Raw genomic sequence first — 16,827 nt, 5'->3', positions numbered from 1 at the left:
CCATTTGTGGGTCTCCATAAATGCCTGAAGGTGTGAAGAAACAGCCTTCCTCTACCCAGAGGACCTCACTTATTCCTGCTTTGTTTACACATGCCTCCATTTTCTTCATAGATCATGTTTGTGGATAGTCAGAATTTCTTACTTTAAAAAATTCTTTTGCTGATTGCCAGTAGTGGTCTACTCAGTAACTATCTACGCATGAGGAACTTTTTCCAGGATGGTGGTTTGAATGAAAATTGTGTCTGTGTGTGTGTGTATTTATGTATGTTTGTTCAGTCTTTAGTTTGTGGAAATGTCTGGAAATGGTTAGGAGGTGTATAATATATAAAAGTGGTAGCATTTTTCTTTAAAATTCTAAGAGTCCCAAGTTGCTCATGATCTTTATTTAAATGAGGATCTCATGAATATGATATATATGGTATATATGGTTTTTAATATAATCATTTAAGATTTCAATGATAATTTTAACCTCATTCAAAACTTTTAGAATCCAAAAAAAAAAAAAAGTTAGGAGGTGTGGCCTTGCTGGTGTGTCACAGGGCTAGGCTTTGAGGTTTCAAAAGCCCATGACATTTTGTGATTATGCCCGTGGATCAGGATGCAAACTCTCAGCTACTGTTCCAGTGCCATGCCTGACTTCAGGTTGCTATCACAGACTCTAACTCATGGAACCCTGAGCCTTAAGAAACATCTTCTTTTATACATTGTTTTTGTCATGGTGTCTATTCACAGCAATAGAAAAGTACCTAGGACAGGGGTGATGGTTGAAGAAAAGAGATTATTTCCTACCCATTCATCCTCCTGAGAGCCCAAGGGCTCCCAACTCCTAGAATTCTGAGTCTGGCTCTGAAGACTGGATGCTTTTTGTACCTGGTTGGTACTTTGTTGAGTCTGCTAAGGACTCAACCAACAATCCAACTCTCTTAGCCCTAGAGTACAAAATCAGAAGTGCTTGGAACGTCTCACCTATCATTTCTTTTGGGGGAAAAATAGCTAAGTTAGCCACCATGGTAATTTGCAAACTCCTGCGATTTTTCTGTGGAATTTAGCAAATCAGGATGATTAGTGACAAGTGACAAGTGCAAAGATCTTGTCATGAGCAAAATGATACTCTAAATAGAGGTCATGTAATCAACAAGCATGTACCAAGCCTCTTAGCCATGAGTAAAATGATACTCTAAATAGAGATCATGTAATTAAGAAGCATGCGCCAGCCTCTTAGCCATTAAGAAATGGAGGAGATGGATCCAGCTGATGATTTCACACAGAGGCTCATAGCAAGACAAAGAATCTGAAAACCAAGTGTGTGATCTAACAGCCGAGTCACACCAGAAGGTGATGCTGCTAAACCCCTGGCTTGTGTGTCACCACGGCCCGGACTGAGCTTGGCAGTAGGGTCCTCTAAAGCCTTTGAGCCTTGGGCCTGTGTCAATGAGTGAAATGTAAGGTCCTTTACATCTTTCAAAATTACAAATAAGCCACTCTGAAGCGGATTCAATATTACCCTGTTACCCTTCTCTGACGACCGAACCAGAAGGCCCCTAGGATGAAACCCCACGAATCACTCCCCTTCTCTCCACTCTTTGGTTACCTTTTCTCATACCATATATTCAACAAAGGCAAATTTTGTTTTGCATTCTTAAAACATTCTTCTTACTTACTGCTTAGCCTTTATTGGCTACCATTTACTTCTTAGCACTCTTGAAGGGGTAATGTTTCTACCACACGTGTAGGTCAGCTGTTGTGTGAGTGCGCTCCTGATGCAAAGGATAACTTCAGCCCAGTTTCGCCTCTCATGTGTCTCTGCCCTCCCACCGTGTTGTGCAATAGCAGAGGCCTCTCTAGATGCCTGTGTCAGGTTCTTGAAGTTGCCAGCCCAGGTTATTCATAAATTACTCAAGTGTGGTGGTTCTTAATGTTACCCCAAATAACACTGATTTTCTATTTATCTCTAACTTTCCTATTAGTTTTCTTTCTTGTGTATGGTAATGTGAGTTTGTGAACAAGTGTGTGCATGATGCATAGGGCGGAAAAGACATGTCCTTCAGTTCTTACCAGCAAGCCCCAGCAAGCCTGCATCTGTTCCTTCCAGTGCTGAGGTTGCGCCTGTGTTGCCATGCTTTGTGGGACTGCAAAAGGTAGCCTGGTTCCCAGGCGAGCTAAGGCCTGAAACCCGGAAACCCTGAAGGGACCGTAGGTGCTAGGAGCTTCGTCTGTTCCCGGGCACCAGGCCCCCGTCACTAGCTGCAGCCCCTCCATAGATTTGTGGCCATCGGTCACTAAGGGCAACGCCCCAAACCCTTCCACATGTAGAGGATGTGACCAATGGTCACACGTAGGCTCAAGACAGATCTCTATTTTAATGAGGTACCTAAAGGCCTGGAGGGCTTAGCCAATAAGCTTTCCTTCCCAGACACTTCTCCCTGCATGACCTATTTAACCTCAGGCCCATCCTGAGAAGGGGGGTACGGTTTTATTCATCTACTTTCTGACTCTTTCATTTACTTCTATGAACTGCCTTTTTCCATAACCACCGTGGGGAGCCATGGAGAAGACCTTTGCCTATTGTCGCTGTCTAATCTCTCATTGGAGGCCTCTGCACCCCTAGCTCCTGCAAAGCCAAGCCCAAGCCTGCCACCATCAAGCCAAGGACTCATCCCCACAGGACCAGCTGGAGCTCCTGCCTCTTTCCCAACCCTGGGGCTAGATCCAGCCTGTAGGAGGGGTTGGGAGGCACTCCATTCTCAGCTCTTCCGCAGCATCCAGTGGTGCCTAGATGCCCAAGAGCCTGAGAACCAGATGGGCCCGGCCACCTTGCAGGCCCCAGAACCTCCAAGCCAGCTCCAGTCATCCTGTGCCTCAGACTGCGCTCCCCCAGCCCACATTCCCAGCATTCCTCATGGCCCAGCACCACAGGGGTAACATAGGGGCAACCTGGTAACAGCATGGGGTAAGTTTGATCAACTCCCGACCCCATAACCCTACAGTGCTTGGCTTCTTACCTGGGTAGAGGGTCTAAACTTGGGTCCTCCAGCTTATATAGCAAGTGGTCTTACCCACTGAGCCGTTTTCTACTATTTTGGGAAGATGTAGCGACACAAAAATGAAAACAAAACACAGCCATGTTACATCAAGAGTAACTTTATTTAAAGGGAATTCACATGGAAAATGTATTTAATATAAACTTACATACTTAGTTATGCACATATTGTGCTGCCTGCCACAAGACAACTGCTCATAATTTCTACCCAGCTGCTAACTTACATCACCTTCATGAAAAATAGCCTAGAGAGCATTCTGGGTGATGGCTCTCTAATATGAGAGGAAAAGGGCGAGGCATGTAACGCGCAGCAGCACACGATCAGTGAGGCCCTGGTTCTACTCTGGGAAAGCTGACAGAGCACTGTCTAAAGTGAATAACTGTAAATTCCTCAGATGATTTAAGATTCAATGATCTTAAACAAATCAATCTTAAACAGAAAAGGAGATAACGAGGCCAGTAGGAATACTACTTCTGAATATATACATGTGAGAAACTATGTGTGTCTATGCACAGGACATCCATGTACATATGTAGTTATAAAGAAATAAAGGTCAGTTAGCTGATTTTTATTTTAGATGTTCTTTAAGAATGAATGGCATTTGTTCAAATAGTGGCACAAAAGGAAAAATAAGTATGAGAAAGTGGTTTGAGTACAAACCACTACAAAACAGTATGGAATGAAAGTGAGTGGTAAAACTAAGAATTTTATAAAATGATCATCTAGAAGTTGGAAATGCTTTTATTTCAAACTGCAGAAAGATATGGGTTACCTTAATTTGACAGAATCATAGCTCCTATGAATAACAAATCTATAAAACCTGATCAAGATGAGTCATTTAAATAAAAACTATTTTAAAAAGAAAAAAATGCTGGTAAACCAGAATATAAAACTGTTAAAGTCCAAACAGCAGAAACAAGATGGCTACCAGATGAAGAAGGGCCTGCAGTTCTGAGTACCCTTTGGGGCTGAGTAAGCCTAGTGAGCCTTGCTGCAGAGTCAAAAAGCTCCTCTCCTACCACTTAGCATACAGAGAATCTATAAGGCACTTCTGTGCTGGCTCCCTCCATGTGCAAAAGAAAGTCCTGAAAGCACCGTGACATCTTCCCAAGCACAGAGAACTGAGACTGAGGCCCTGGACTAAATAATGGTTTCAAATGCTATAGAGCCTATGTTCTTGAACTGTGGGCCACAGTCCCATAGGCAGTCATGTAACTAACTAGAAAAAAAAAAACAAAAAAAAAACAACAGTAAAGCTTTCTAAAGAACAATGGCCAAAAATGAATTCAAAACTAAATGTGTAAAGAATCTGAGATGTTTCTGGCAGGACTTGCCCATGTTGTATTGCTCAACTTCACGGCAGCTTTGGCTGTCAAGAGACAGAAGGGGCATTTTGCACTACATAGCTGCCATGTCAGGCAACAACAATGAACACACCTCAATAGCTCAGCTCAGACTCAAGGTTACTTTATACATTGTGATTTAAAGTGATTTTACTGTATACACTCAACTTTATCATAAATGCTTAGTTACAGAAAACAAAGACTTCAATATTTTCCTGTCATTCTGAATCAAGTCAATATCAAATCAATATATCTCTAGATTGTATTACGCTAGAAAGTTTGATTTTTAAAAACTGTCAACTTAAGCTTCATACAAAAAAAAAACCCTTTAAATTTGTTTTGGCTTAGGATGAGGATAGAATTTCCAACTTCTGAAACACTTCTAAACACTGATGGCATGTTGTACTATGTATTTATGTGAAAAAGGTTTCTAAGTATTGGCAATCATAAATCAAATATCAACCAACTCTGAAGTACATTAAAGATGTTCTATGTACTGCAATACCTAATAGTCAGAGAGCGCGCACACAAGCAGGTTCTTGCGGAGGGCAGAAGAGACCATCAGATCCCCTAACGCTGGAGTTACAGCCAAGTACAGCTGAATGATGTATGTGCTGGAAACCAACAGGTTCTCTGCAAGAGCAATATGGACTACTAACCTGGAGCCATATCTCCAGGAATCTAAAATAAATTTCTTTTGGTTTCCTTGCAATGTTTGATTTGTATACCTATCTTAAATATAATATACAATTCTATACTTATAAAACTGGGGTTACATAAAAATTTCTTGGGTGAAAGAACTCAAAATGAAAATAAATTTTAAGAAGGCTGCTCTATAGAGGTACACTGTTTCAGGTTAACAGCACACATCCAGATGCCGGTTACTATGTAGGAAGGAGGCAACTGCTCACTGGGCTAGGCAAACCACACAGGTGGATCTTCTCTGAGCTAGCCCTCAGCAGTAAGCAGTTTCTGAGAAGCCTGTAGAAAACAAAGACACAGGCAGTGGTGGCAGGACTCAGGAACACTGACAGGAATGCTGACTGGGGCTGTGGACATCCACTTAAGGATATATGATGAATACATAATTCTGTTAAATTGTTAGTGATAATTGGCCACTGCATAGATAGGCCAAGTATTTGGCATCTAGATCTTCAGACAAATGTTACAGATCTATTCCAAAAATGTATGTTCACTAAACAGCATGTTTTTCAGGGTAAAGTTAAAATAATTCAATTCTTCAGAAAAAGAATACTAAGTCCCCTCTATGTAAATGTAGCAGCTAGAACAGAGTTTGTATATGTTGCTTTTTCTTTTCTTTTTTTTTAATCTTACAGGTTTTATGCTTAACAGAATCCTGGACTTAGGAAATAGCACATTATTGAAATGAAAAATGGAATTTTGATTAATAAATAACTAGAATTATAAGTTTAAAGAAAACAATACTATTTTTCAAAGGCAAAAATATCTAAATAAATCTATACAAATCAATACACAGGACTTTAGCAAGAAAAAAAAATACAAACTACCTTTTGCAATTATGCCATTAGTTAGAAGAAATGTATTTCTCAATTACTTATTTTTCTTTGTTATTCTGAAACACATTCTCATTGAGTAGCAGGCTGTCCTGGAATTAACTCTGTAGGTGGGTTGGCTTGTACTGGCCCTCCTGCCTCTGCCTCCCGAGTGTTCGGATGATGTGCCACCATGCCTGGCCTACAACTAATTTTGAATTTTTATCTTAAATGTTTGGTCCTCAAAGCTTTAGTGGGTGAAGCAATCCTACTCACTCAGTCAACGTATGCTGATCTAGTCATGCAGCCTCTCGGATGACCTATCATTTGATGCCTACAGAAGTCTGAGTGTCTTGTTTACTCATAAAGCAGAGGCCATACATGTGCTAGAGTTCATAGTGAAAAGATTTCAAAAGGCAAATAAAAATGTCTTGTCTACAATGAGCTCTCCACTGGTCGATTGTACATTTTCAAAAAGGAGTAAGCACATTGGTTTTCACATAAGCAACCATGTGAAAACACAGTTTGTATACTGAAAAACACTGCAGCATAGAAAGGGACAGAATAGAGTCACAGGTACAAACGCAGTACCTGACTTAAGGAGCAATTTCAGTCGTGCTATGGACTTGCAAAATATTTACTATAAACCGTTTAGCAACTTGTATACCACTTCATCCTGTAATTAATTCCTCATTCACGCCACTGGCCACACTTAAAAATGGCATTTCATTATAGAAAGTAGATAACGAACGAACAAACCTCACTTTTCCCACATTAAATTCAATTCCAAACAGCACTCTTGTAATTTCTATAAATCACTAACAATCACTGAGTTCATTGAGCAGAAATGGACTTGCGACTGTCCTCTTCAAAAAGTATAAATGTATGCTTTTCACAGAGAGAATATACACAAAAAGCTGGGTTTACATCAGATACCCTGGGGGTAAAAAGCGCAGACAGCAGATACATCATTCTGTGTGAGAGAGGGCATTGTTCCACATAGTTTTTGAAATCCTCTAGCTGTCCTGGCTCCTTCTACTTCCCAGCTGGATTTTTGGGAGGGAGGAGTTTGTATGTGTTGAAGTAGCCCACCACCTGCTGGGGAATCTCTGCCAAGACACACTGAGCAAGTGCTTCCTTTGGAGCCTTGAGGAAAAACAAATTTGTAATTACTATTACAAACTAGACACTTGCTGGCTTGCTTATTTGCTTGTTGTGTGTTTCATGTACCTCAAGCTGGCCTTGAACTCACTATGTAGTCAAGTATGAGCCTAAACTTTCCATCCTCCTATATCTACCTACAAAGTGCTGGGATTGCACATACAACCACATTTGACTGACTAGTGGCTGTTTGATAAGAGGCTAGAAATAACTCAGAGTCATTAAATTGCAGCAATTCCCAATGTCTAGGCTTGTACCTTTGAACTTACAGAGATCTGGCTGCCTCTGCCTCTGCCTCTGCAGTCCTTGATCTCTTCCTTGCCTCTGTTTGATGAAAGCTGAGACTCTCATGAGAGCATGTTAGGCATGTGCTAACATGCAAAGCCTCCTATTTTTTCTAAATGCTTCTTCATTTTTTTTCCTTTTTCTGAACTAAAAGATTATTCTGTTTGTGGTTAATGACTTTATATTAGACATACAAAAAGTTTATTAATTATTCTCATGACTACTAAACTCAATACTCATTTTAATGACATATAAGCTCTAGTAATATAAGATAGTTTTAGAAGAAGTTCTGGTTATCAGTCACCATTCTGAAAGTAGCACGCAAAACTCTGTATGGAACACAGTCTGAGATCACAGCAGTGACACAGTTTTAAACAGAATTGATTCTGAATGTTTCTTTTCCCAAGCAATGTTCATGTAAGACTTTGGAGAAGCACCAGAAACTACTTTCAAAGTCTGTTCATAAGTATTTCATCATATGGATGTTCTTAATCACTTCTCTGTTGAAGGTCATCTGGGTTATTTCCAGCTCTTACCTATTATACAAAGCTGCTAAAACTTTTACATATAGGTTTTTATTTTTGGTTTTCTATATGTGGATGTAAGACTGTGTTTCATACAGCATTATATATTAAATTCTTCTATGTTCCTTTTAAAATAGTCATCCTGGTCACCTACACTAGGAATTCCTTGGGAGCATGGAGACTTTGTCAAGAATTCAAAAATTAAAATAAAACTACTGAGGAATGCAGGCAAGAAGCTGAATGACTCAGAAGAATCATCCTTAATTTAAAAAAAACCAACCCTATAATTCATATACAGTATGGCTTTCCATTTCTGTAAACTCTTTTTTCCCTATGTCGCCATAAGCCATGGTGTTTTATCACAGCAAGAATAAAACAGAACAAAACAAAACCCAAAAGTCCCTAAGACAGTACTCACATTCATCCTCGGCACTTCTGTACCATGGATACACTGAACCAGATACTGCAATCTCCGTCTGCCATGCCTTTCCCAGTGTAATGGACTACTAGCCAAAGTAAACTTTGCCTTCCTCAAGTTGCCTTTGCCAGATTATTTTTTGCAACCAGGAGGAAAGAAACTAATACAAAAATAACAAAAAATCTTTACATATTCATAACAATATCATTTTAATAGATTGTCATGCAATTATGGCAAAAGCACAAAAGATACAAAAATGCCAAATAAAATTAGAACTCCCAATCAAAAGCAATCTGTGTTTAAGTCAGAAAAAAAAGGTACTCACATTCTGGAACTGTCTGAAAGGCACAAACTGAACAATATCTCTTACGGCCACCTCGCCTGATGGGGCACGGAGACTTCCACCATCACCATCTAGAAACTCCATGGCACTGAAGTCAGCTCCCCCAACTCCCACAATGATGATAGACATGGGCAGCTTGGCCGCATTGACGATTGCCTGTCTGGTTTCATCAAGGTCTGTGATCACGCCATCAGTGATGATTAAGAGCACAAAGTATTGCTATCAAAAAAGAAAACACATCTGCTGAGCAGGTCAAGGTCAGACAAGAGGAATGATCTAGGTTAATGAGTCATCTGTCTCACTCATCTTCCTTAAAAGCCTGTTAGGATTTCATCTGCATAAAATATTCTGTAATTCTCTGATGACAACGATCAACTCTTAAAAACTGAACGTTCATTAGAAGTGCAGCACACCACAGAATATGTTGAAAAAATACAGAGAAGACATCTAACTATTAAAGACAAACCTTTCAAGAAAGCAGAAAAAGAAACGTTCATTAACCAGAGCCACTAAACGTGTCAAAGCTGGAAGCATGCTTTAGAATATTATCTTCCTCGATGAGACTTTTCAGAGTAGTAAACTATCACAGAAAACTGTAATCATTCTTTGGGGGCCAGTTACACCTAGGACAGTAAGTCACAGGCACGAGAGTATTTTCTCTGACCTGGGTGCTGTGTACTTTACATGAATTATCTGGAGGGGCTCCCCACAATGCCTATCCCTACTTCAGAATCTATTACAGCTTGAGAAATCTGACACTTAGCATCTGACTAGTAATGGTCAGCTAATTCAGACCTCTGTAGTACAGTGTTACCATACCAGCAACTGGTAAAAACATTCAAAGGCCTTCATGTGAAGAATGTTTCTAAAAGTTAAGTAATAGACTTTTTTTTTTTAATTTTTGGTAGAATCTAAGCAAATTACTTCCAAGTCAGAAAAATGATGAGTAAAAGCAAGCACTATTTTGTTTTGGTGATCATCAATATCAACAGATACTGCTCCCAAACCAATGCTGAATATATCATAACTTCTTACTCTTGACAAACTAAATAAACAATATAGCAACCAGAAAGAAATACCACCCATATCCTTCTTGTCCCCGAGCCTAGAGCACTTACAGAGGCTGTCCGCTGCTGTGTGGCTGCAGCTGCAAACCTGGCCACGTGATTTATAATTGGAGAAAAATTAGTTGGTCCATAGAGTCTTATCTGAGGAAGACAGGTCCGATATGCCTCTATAATGCCCTGGATTCCTAGGTCAAAGAAAGCAGTATTAACAATTCTCAAATATAATTTGTTAACCCAAAGTACTGGGAAACGATTATATACATGTCAGGTCTGGTGAGTAATAGCTTTTATCCCAGCTCTAGGGAGACTGAGCTGGAAGCACTGAATCACCTTGACTATAGTGAGTCCATATTACAAACCCAAAACAAAACAAAGAAACAACAAAATCAAAACCCAAACAAAACAACACTTTGACTAGGGAAAAGTTCCATATTCAAGAGTTCTTCATGGCTATGCTTCATTAAGAAGAACTACAAACACAGCTTCTCCAAGCAGAAAGCACTCATTCCCATCTCAGATAGGACTCCTTCCCTTATGCTTAATTTTGATATATTTTTGATGGGAAAAGGTGCAGCAGCTTCTAACAAATAAGCAGAAAAAAAAATCACTGTTGAGAGGAACACTCATCTGCACATGTGGTCAAAGTTCTATAAAAATATGGTTATAAGGCTGATTAATTCTAGTAATTAGATGATATAAATCACCTATTAATTAGGTCACAGTATAGTTGGCAGCATTAATTTTACATATTCACACATACATAGTTTCCTGAATTTTGCCATAGAACTGTGCAGTTTATGAGGTACTGGCCTTAGGCCTGCCAGTCTTATTACCAGCAGGTTGGAAAGGCTAAGACATGCGGACAGCTGGGTGCAGGGTTAGATCTATAGTCTCAGCACTGAGGAGACTGAGTAAGAGAGATGACAGGTTATAGCTGGGGTTTACGGCAGCAGCCTATTTCATATAAAAAGAGAGAAAGAGAAATATGGAAAAGAGTTGTGATAAGTCTAATGACAAGGAGCAAATGTGCCACTCTAAGGCACTGAGATGTAGAGGCACTTCTGTGAAAGCAGCATGGCCTGGTGAGCTGACTAGTTCCCTGGTGAGAAGCACTCTCTACAACCAAGTATCCTACATACTCAGTGACAGTTCAGGATGCAGGCAAACGCTAGAAATCTTAAAGAATTGCCTGCAATGCATCCTGAAACCACTGATACTTTAACATAATGTCTTTTAAAAAAGTTAATTTTCTTACTTCAGCATATTTTTAATTTTTATTCACTTAAGTTTGTATGGTGTATATGTGTGATACACGTCAATGAGTGTGAGGGAATACTGTACAAGCAGCAAGACTGTGAAGGCTGACACGTTTCCTCTAAGAGGAGTCACTTCTTTGAAAGCCCTCTCCAGAGTCTTGAATGCAGAACTGCTCATTTATGGAGAGTTTACTTAAAGTCAATTTGCATGTGAAAATCCCCTCATTTTTACCCTGATCTTTAGTGACCCACCCATTCCCAAGAGGACCAATGGTTTGGTTTACTGAGGTTTACAAGGTAGAGAGTTATTTTCCATCCTCAGGCTGAGTCCCCCAGTAATTATCTCCAGCACTGTAGGCACCAACCCAGGGTGACTTCTGCACTGTTCACAACAGAAGTTCACCATGTCACAAACTGACATTTAGAAATGAACTACAGCTCTAACCTGCAAGAAAAAGACACGAATGCGGCTCTCCTCAGGCTTGGCTTTACTTACCATTGCAATAGGGGTTCGAGGGGTTAAAGTTCATTGGAAATTCATGAGACACCTGTGGAAAGGAGAAAGGGTTAATGAGGCCTTGTTTGGAGTCCAGAATAAAGCTTTCAATGGAGCTCTCCTCTTACCTGCCACTGAGGGGGCACCTGAGCTCCAAAGCCAAAAGCTGGAAACATTTTATCACTAAAAAAGGAAAGAGAAACACGTCAATGTTTGCTAAAGAAAGCACTTTATGTTTATTTACAATAAAAATAGTATAAGCTATATTTAAAAGAATTCAAAGTCATAAAAAATTATAAACAAAAACATACCTAGCAACACCTATACTAAATGCTGATACTAACAATGGAGAACTCACTTTAAATGTTTTTCTGTGCATTAAAAGAGGAAATATCTACACAGATTTTTGGGTGTGTGTATAAGTAGTATACATGTACGATACGTGCCTGAGTATGTGCCCCTGTATAAAAGCCCATGAAACCCAGAAGAAGATACAGTGTCAATCACTCTCTGCCTTAATGCATTGAGAGTGGGTCTCTCACTGAACTGGAAGTCTGCAATTCTGGCTCTCTGCCTGCCTCTTCTCCCTCACAGTGTCGTTACAGCATGCAGCCACAGCCAGATTTTTAGATGAGTGCTAGGGATTTGAACTCAGGTCCTCATACTTTCACAGCACGAAGTCTTACACTCTGAACCATCTACCCATAGCCCTTTAAATACATTTTATAAAAATACAATTTATGGGGTAAGAGATGGCTCAGTGATTGAGAGAACTTGTTCTTGTAGAGGATCTGGGTTTAGTTCCCAGCACCTACTCATCTGGTGGCTAGAACCATCTACAAGTCAAGTTCCTGGGAATCTGATAGCTCTTTTGATGTCCACAAGCTCCTACACACATGTGGAATGCATACATACACATATACACACAAAATAAATAAATGAAATAAAATTCATGTCTCATAACCTACTATTTTCTATTTAAGTCTTGTGCATTACTTCCTGAACAAATATGAACCACCTCCACCCCTACCCCAACCCCTGCAACAAAAAGAAAACCCACAGTTTTTCTTTTCTTTTTTTTAAAGATAGAAAGTACCAGAGACCTGGGAGGTTAAGAGACTCACAGAACTCAAAGGGAGGGACCTTAGATGAAATGCCCTACAGTGGGGAGAGGGAACTTGTAGAATCCACCTCTAGTAAAAAGACAGGGCATCAAGTGGAAGGATGGGGTTGCCATCCCAGAGTAAAAGCTCTGACCAGAATTGTTCTTGTCTGAAAAAACTGCAGGGACAAAAACGGAAAGGAGACTGATTAGTGTAAAGGCGGTTCAGTGACTGGCCTAAATTAGGACCTATCTCAAGGACAGGCTCCAGGGCCTGACACTATCACTGATGCTATGGTGTGCTTACAGATAGAGGCCTAACATAGCCACCCTCCAAGAGGCCCAACAAGCAGGTGACTGAAACAGATGCAGATACTCACACCCAACCAATGGACCCCTGTGGGAAGCTGAGGAGGAGGAGGGCGACCCCATAGGAAGACCAGCAGCCTCAACTAACCTGGACCCCTGAGATCTCTCAGACACTGAGCCACCAACCAGGCAGCATACACTAGCTGGTCTAAGGCCCACAACACATATACAGCAGAGAACTGCCTGGTCTGGCCTCAGTGGGAGAAGATGCACCTAGCCTTTGAGAGACTTGATGCCCCAGGGAGTGGGGAGGTCTGGCATGAGGGGGTATGGGACATCTTCTTGGAGATAGCAGGGAGGAAGAATAGGATGAGAAACTGTGGAAGGGCAGACCAGGAACGGGGTAACAACTAGACTGTAAAATAAAATAAAATAAAATTTAAAAAAAGAGATTTATTTTATTTTTTCTTTATATGAGTACATTGTAGCTGTCTTCAGACACACCAGATGATGGCATCACAGTTGTGAGCCACCATGTGGTTGCTGGGAATTGAACTCGGGGACTCTGGAAAAGCAGTCAGTGCTCTTATCCGCTGAGCCATTTCTCTAGTCACACATTTTTTTTTTCTCTTAAGCAATACTATTTGCTTAAACCTGTCCTCAAATAATAAGGCTATCTATCTATAGTATTTACTTATGTCACTTTAAAGTTTCTGCAGAAACCTTATGTCCATCTGGGCCTGTGGTTTTTGAACACAGAGTATGGACCTGAGATGGTACTGAGTAGTTGAGGGATTGGGTATTCTCCACAGGCATTGATAGATGGTTTTCTACTGGAATAGTCTCTGTATGCTTACTCTTCCTGATTACACTCCTTCACTCATCCGTTCATTTATGCATGTATAGTGGTTACATGCTTGCTATAACATGTATGTGGAGATCAGAGTCTTGCTGAATTCTCTCAACCATAAATGAAGAAGCCATATACAACACATCATAACTAGTTACAGCAAGAACGATGGGATAGAAGGGAAACACAAAGAGATAAATAAAAAGATGAGGAAATCTGATGAAGAACGCTGTTCTACCCTTCCCATCCTTGCGCCTCTATTAGAACACTAGCTGATGAAACAGACAGCGCCCTTCTGAAGGAATTACAAAATGTACACTTCAGGATTTCCAAAGTCATACTCACGCATCATAATCTTGAATTACCAATCCCACAGACCAGATGGCAGTCAGATACTCATTAACACCATTAGGGCTGATGTAATGCAGAGAGTCTGGAGAACTGGGGTCACCATTGGAGCCAGTGAAGTCCACTCCCACCTACCAAGAAATGACAGACAGCAGTTCTTACCAAACAGAGGGCAGGGCTACCTATCTGAGCTTGAGGTCCAAGAAAGCTTCAGGAAACAAGACCTAAAATCATCCCAGAACCTGCTACTGCCATCTCCTAACAAATGCCCACAGCATTTCTACAAACAACTGACTGTATTCATTAAGAAAACAACCTGGGGGCTGGTGAGATGGCTCAGTGGGTAAGAGCACTGACTGCTCTTCCGAAGGTTATGAGTTCAAATCCCAGCAACCACATGGTGGCTCACAACCATCCCTAATGAGATCTGGTGCCCTCTTCTGGTGTGTCTAAAGACAGCTACAGTGTACTTACATATAATAAATAAATAAATCTTTAAAAAAAAAAAAGAAAAGAAAATAACCTGTTTTCTTTCCAGATTGAAGAAACATGCATCATTCATCATATGTATGACTCATATTAAGGGCTGTTCTTACATGTGTGTTTTCTATTCCTTAATTTACTGTAGGATAACCACTGGTTTATACATATCTATTTTCTTTAAAGAGACGAGCACTCATCAACTCACCAACTAAGTCAAACTTCCAAGATGAACCTAGATGGTCCATGAGGAAGTCATATGAAGCAGATTGGGTAAATTTCATTACAAAGGCAGCTTGGCAGTAAAGGAATGCTGCAAAACAGAGTGGGGAGCACTGTCTAACAGCCTGTGTTAGAAAGCTAGTGTTACTTACCGTAAAATTCAGCTGGCACCCTCCCATGATGTAGTCAAGAAATGTGCACTCTACAGTAATCTAAAAACAAAAACATACTGTTAAAACCAATCTCTCCAACTACATAGGAGAAATAAAAGGCTTCTTGGCACATGCATTTCAGTTTGTAAGCTGAATAGTACATGACATAAATATGTAGAAATCAACCTCACATTTGAGTATACACAACTCCTCCCCTAATTGTCAGGACTCATAAAGATTTTACTACAGCTTAAGTACAGCACTATTAAGGTTGACATATCGGGGTAAGGGCTCATAAGGTGAGGTCCCTGTCCCTGAGATTACTGATTACTGAGGAAGCGAGAGACATTTTCTTCAAGTATCACCACTGGTATGCGGCCTGTGCTCCTGTTCACAACTAATCAAACTTGCTGGACATACACACATACACACACACACACACACACACACAGAGGCACGCACGCATGCACCCCAAGGGAGGAGCGTAAAAGGAGACTAGTTGGAAAAAGGAAGGACCAACAGGAGTGGGAAGACAAGAAAAGGTAATAGGGGAAGGTGAGCATGTACAAAATGCATTATATACATTACGAAAATATAATAAAACTCATTATGGTAAAACAATATATGCAAATAAAAACATCAAAAAATTCAGGTGACTAAAAACAAAAGGATTAGAATATCAATGGCAAAAGAGAATATGTAGTCACTGTAGGTTTTATGTAATAAGTGTAGGGGCCAGAGCGAGCGGACCAGAACGGGAGGGGCCGGCAGAGGTCCTGAGTTCAATTTCCAGCAGCCACACACATGATGGCTCACGGTCATCTATACAGCTACAGTGTACTCATACACATAAAATAAATAAATTAAAAAAAATTGATTTTAAAAAAAAGTAAGTGTAATATACTGACGACTTTAACAAGCATTTAGTAATTAAGATTTAAAAGAATTGAAAGTTGGGCCAGTCTCTGGATGGCCTTTCCTCCAGTCTCTGTTCCATTTTAGTCTCTGCATTTCTTTTAGACAGGAACAATTCTGTGTTAAAATTTTGAAGATAGGTGGGTGGCCCCAGGCTTCACATGAGGACCTTGTCTATCTACTGGACGTGGTCTCTTTAGGTTACATCTCCCCACTGTTAGGCATTACAGTTAAGGTCATCCAGTTGGTTCCTCAGAGTCTCTCACACCACGGTGAAGCAGAGACTGAAGGAAAAGCTATCCAGAGACCAGCTCAACTTGGGATCCATCCCATGCATAGGCACCAAACCCCAACGCTATTAGTGATGCCATGTTGTGCTGGCAGAGAGGAGCCTAGCATGGCTGTTCTCTGAGAGGCTCTACCAGCAGCTGACCTAGACAGATGCAGATACTTACAGTCAACCACTGGACTGAGGTCGGGGACCCCTATAGAAGAGTTATGGGAAAGACTGAAGGAGCTGAAGGGGATTGCAACTCCATAAAAAGGACAACAGTATCAACTAACCCGGACCCCTCAGAGCTCCCAGAGACTAAGCCACCAACCAAAGCGCATACATGGGCTGGTCCATTCCCCTGACCCTACCCCACCCCTCTCTGCACTACATATGTAGCAGAGGACTGCCTTGTCTGACCACAGTGGGAAAGGAAGTGCTTAATCCTGCAGAAACTTAATGCCCCAGGGAAGGGGGATGCTAGTGGGGTGAAGTGGGAATGGGTGGGGGAGTACCCTCTCAGAAGCAAAGGGGAGGGGGGAAGGGGAAAAGAATTCATGTAGGGGGTACCAGGAAATGGGGACAACATTTGGAATGTAAATAATTAAAAACAAAACATGTTTTCAGTGGGAGAAACCTGGATTTCCCCCACCATCTGTAACAGCTTGTGGAGAAATTATAGCCAGGATTGATGTACTTGGTCAGATCATTTCCAATCTCCATTTCCTAA

At 40.8% G+C, this 16,827-nt stretch overlaps 1 protein-coding gene across 2 annotated transcripts in view; it reads right to left on the bottom strand.

The window, feature by feature from the left end:
• Nucleotides 1-3,125: 3,125 nt before the first annotated feature.
• Cpne3 (copine 3) overlaps nucleotides 3,126-16,827 on the bottom strand; it is a 43,787-nt gene continuing 30,085 nt past the window's right edge. For both annotated transcript variants that reach the window (XM_031366536.1, XM_031366534.1), the window contains 7 exons: nucleotides 14,912-14,971; nucleotides 14,055-14,188; nucleotides 11,577-11,631; nucleotides 11,449-11,500; nucleotides 9,748-9,881; nucleotides 8,612-8,848; nucleotides 3,126-7,044 (listed from right to left, as the gene is read on the bottom strand). In XM_031366536.1, the coding sequence (XP_031222396.1) occupies nucleotides 6,934-7,044; nucleotides 8,612-8,848; nucleotides 9,748-9,881; nucleotides 11,449-11,500; nucleotides 11,577-11,631; nucleotides 14,055-14,188; nucleotides 14,912-14,971 (783 nt within the window). In that variant the 3' untranslated portion in view covers nucleotides 3,126-6,933. The remainder of the gene's footprint in view (nucleotides 7,045-8,611; nucleotides 8,849-9,747; nucleotides 9,882-11,448; nucleotides 11,501-11,576; nucleotides 11,632-14,054; nucleotides 14,189-14,911; nucleotides 14,972-16,827) is intronic.

The sequence above is a fragment of the Mastomys coucha genome, unplaced genomic scaffold (genome assembly GCF_008632895.1).
Source record: "Mastomys coucha isolate ucsf_1 unplaced genomic scaffold, UCSF_Mcou_1 pScaffold14, whole genome shotgun sequence".
NCBI classification, from domain to species: domain Eukaryota; kingdom Metazoa; phylum Chordata; class Mammalia; order Rodentia; family Muridae; genus Mastomys; species Mastomys coucha.
This window is presented reverse-complemented; position numbering and strand designations above follow the sequence as displayed.